Below are 1,698 nucleotides of genomic sequence, written 5' to 3'. Positions count from 1 at the left end.
CTAGACTGTGACATTGATATCCAGAAGACCATCCAGATGGTACGAGCACAGCGCTCCGGCATGGTGCAGACCGAGGCCCAGTACAAGTTTATTTACGTGGCCATTGCCCAGTTCATCGAAACGACCAAGAAGAAACTGGAGATCATACAAGTGTGTCCGGAGTGGGGCTGGTGGGTGGTAGGGGAGAGTGGGCATCACCTAGTCCTGCTGGTACCACCATGCTCCCACCGCACCTTTGCCCACAGTCCCAAAAGGGCCAGGAGTCGGAGTATGGGAATATCACGTACCCTCCCGCTGTGAGGAGTGCCCACGCCAAAGCCTCGCGTACTTCCTCCAAGTGAGTGANTCTGTTTGCCTTCCCAGGATCTATCCCCCACTGCCCAGCCCTAACTGTCCTTTTTTGGAGTGGATTAGTGTGGAGGCTGGAGAAACCCTGGTTCAAGGTCAAGTTTCTTCCTATTCCCTTTGTTCTTAAATTTTCCCTGAAGTGCCCGTTAGGACCCCATGTGGGCCCGTGCTATGGACTTGTGTGAGAAGCCGTCTCTGTCCCCGGGCCATTTGGGTCCACTGTACAGAGAGTGAGCAGGTTCTCTTGTTCTCCTGAGGGGCTGCTGGTGTTGGGTCACCCTGCACAGTCTCCAGATGCCTCCTGTCCCCTNCCAACCCCAGGCACAAGGAGGAGGTGTACGAAAATGTGCATAGCAAGAGCAAGAAGGAAGAGAAAGTAAAGAAGCAGCGGTCGGCAGACAAGGAGAAGAACAAAGGTTCTCTCAAGAGGAAGTGAGCTGGGCATTCGTCTGCAGGTGGCCATGGTGCNGCCCCTTCTGTGTGGTCTTTCTCTCCCTGCCCCCATCTCCCCAACTTCAGTTCAGACGTGTGGCACGGTCACAGTCTCACGCTACCCTGCCAGGGTGTCCCTAGCTCTTGTATCCCCATCCCGGGCCCCAGACAACCTTTGATCCACTTCCTCTCTTTTATTTGCAGCATCAGCCTTGATCCCTGCAGAGGCCTCCACCGGATAGACTGAGACCTGTGGCCCTCACCAGACCCTAGGACCGCCCCCATCTTCTTGTAATTTAAGTGACTGTGGTCATCTGAATCTGTATATAGCCCAGCAAGTCCCCAGGGAGAGCCGGGCCCTTCTATTCTTGTAAATAAATTCCCTGGACCACTGTGTATTGCCTCCAAGTCTGTGCCCCTTGTATCCAGGGACTCTGGGCAGGACGGGCTGGGATGCCATGTGTGGCTGGGATCATATAGACCTGGTTGTGGATATGGCTTCACATGGCTAGATGCCCATAGCAGCCCTAGGGCTTAGATTGCTCTGTGTTCTCTCTCATTCATGNTGGGGATGGAACGGAGGGCCTCCTATACGGTAGGTAGGCAAGTGCCCCAGCCTACACAGAGGGTGATGTGGGCTCACCTGCCTTCCCTGGCTCAGCAAGTGAGGATCACTGAGAGAGTCTGTGTCCCGAACAATGCCACTGCCACAGTACACACTGGCAACAGGCCCAGGCACTAGTTAAAGAGGCTGTAGAATTAACTCTAGGCACTGTAGTTTTTGTTTTATTCTTTTGTGGTGGTGGGGGCGGGGGGGGGCGGACAAAGCCCAGGACCTCTCACACACTAGGCAGCAGGCAGTGAATAGCTCTCTCAGTGAACTGCAACCCCCACCTCTTAGTCTGAATATTTCACAGT

General features: G+C 54.4%; 1 protein-coding gene across 1 annotated transcript in view; it reads left to right on the top strand.

Annotated features, from left to right (window-relative positions):
- Ptpn6 (protein tyrosine phosphatase non-receptor type 6) overlaps window positions 1-1,176 on the top strand; it is a 13,771-nt gene extending 12,595 nt beyond the window's left edge. Inside the window, exons 12-15 of the mRNA XM_029478264.1 lie at window positions 5-150; window positions 246-337; window positions 670-812; window positions 985-1,176. Coding sequence (XP_029334124.1) covers window positions 5-150; window positions 246-337; window positions 670-784 — 353 coding nt within the window. The 3' untranslated portion in view covers window positions 785-812; window positions 985-1,176. The remainder of the gene's footprint in view (window positions 1-4; window positions 151-245; window positions 338-669; window positions 813-984) is intronic.
- Window positions 1,177-1,698: the final 522 nt, after the last annotated feature.

This window comes from Mus caroli, chromosome 6 (genome assembly GCF_900094665.2).
Source record: "Mus caroli chromosome 6, CAROLI_EIJ_v1.1, whole genome shotgun sequence".
NCBI classification, from domain to species: Eukaryota; Metazoa; Chordata; class Mammalia; order Rodentia; family Muridae; genus Mus; species Mus caroli.
Note: the sequence above shows the minus strand (reverse complement) of the source record. Positions and strands in the feature narration are given on the sequence as shown.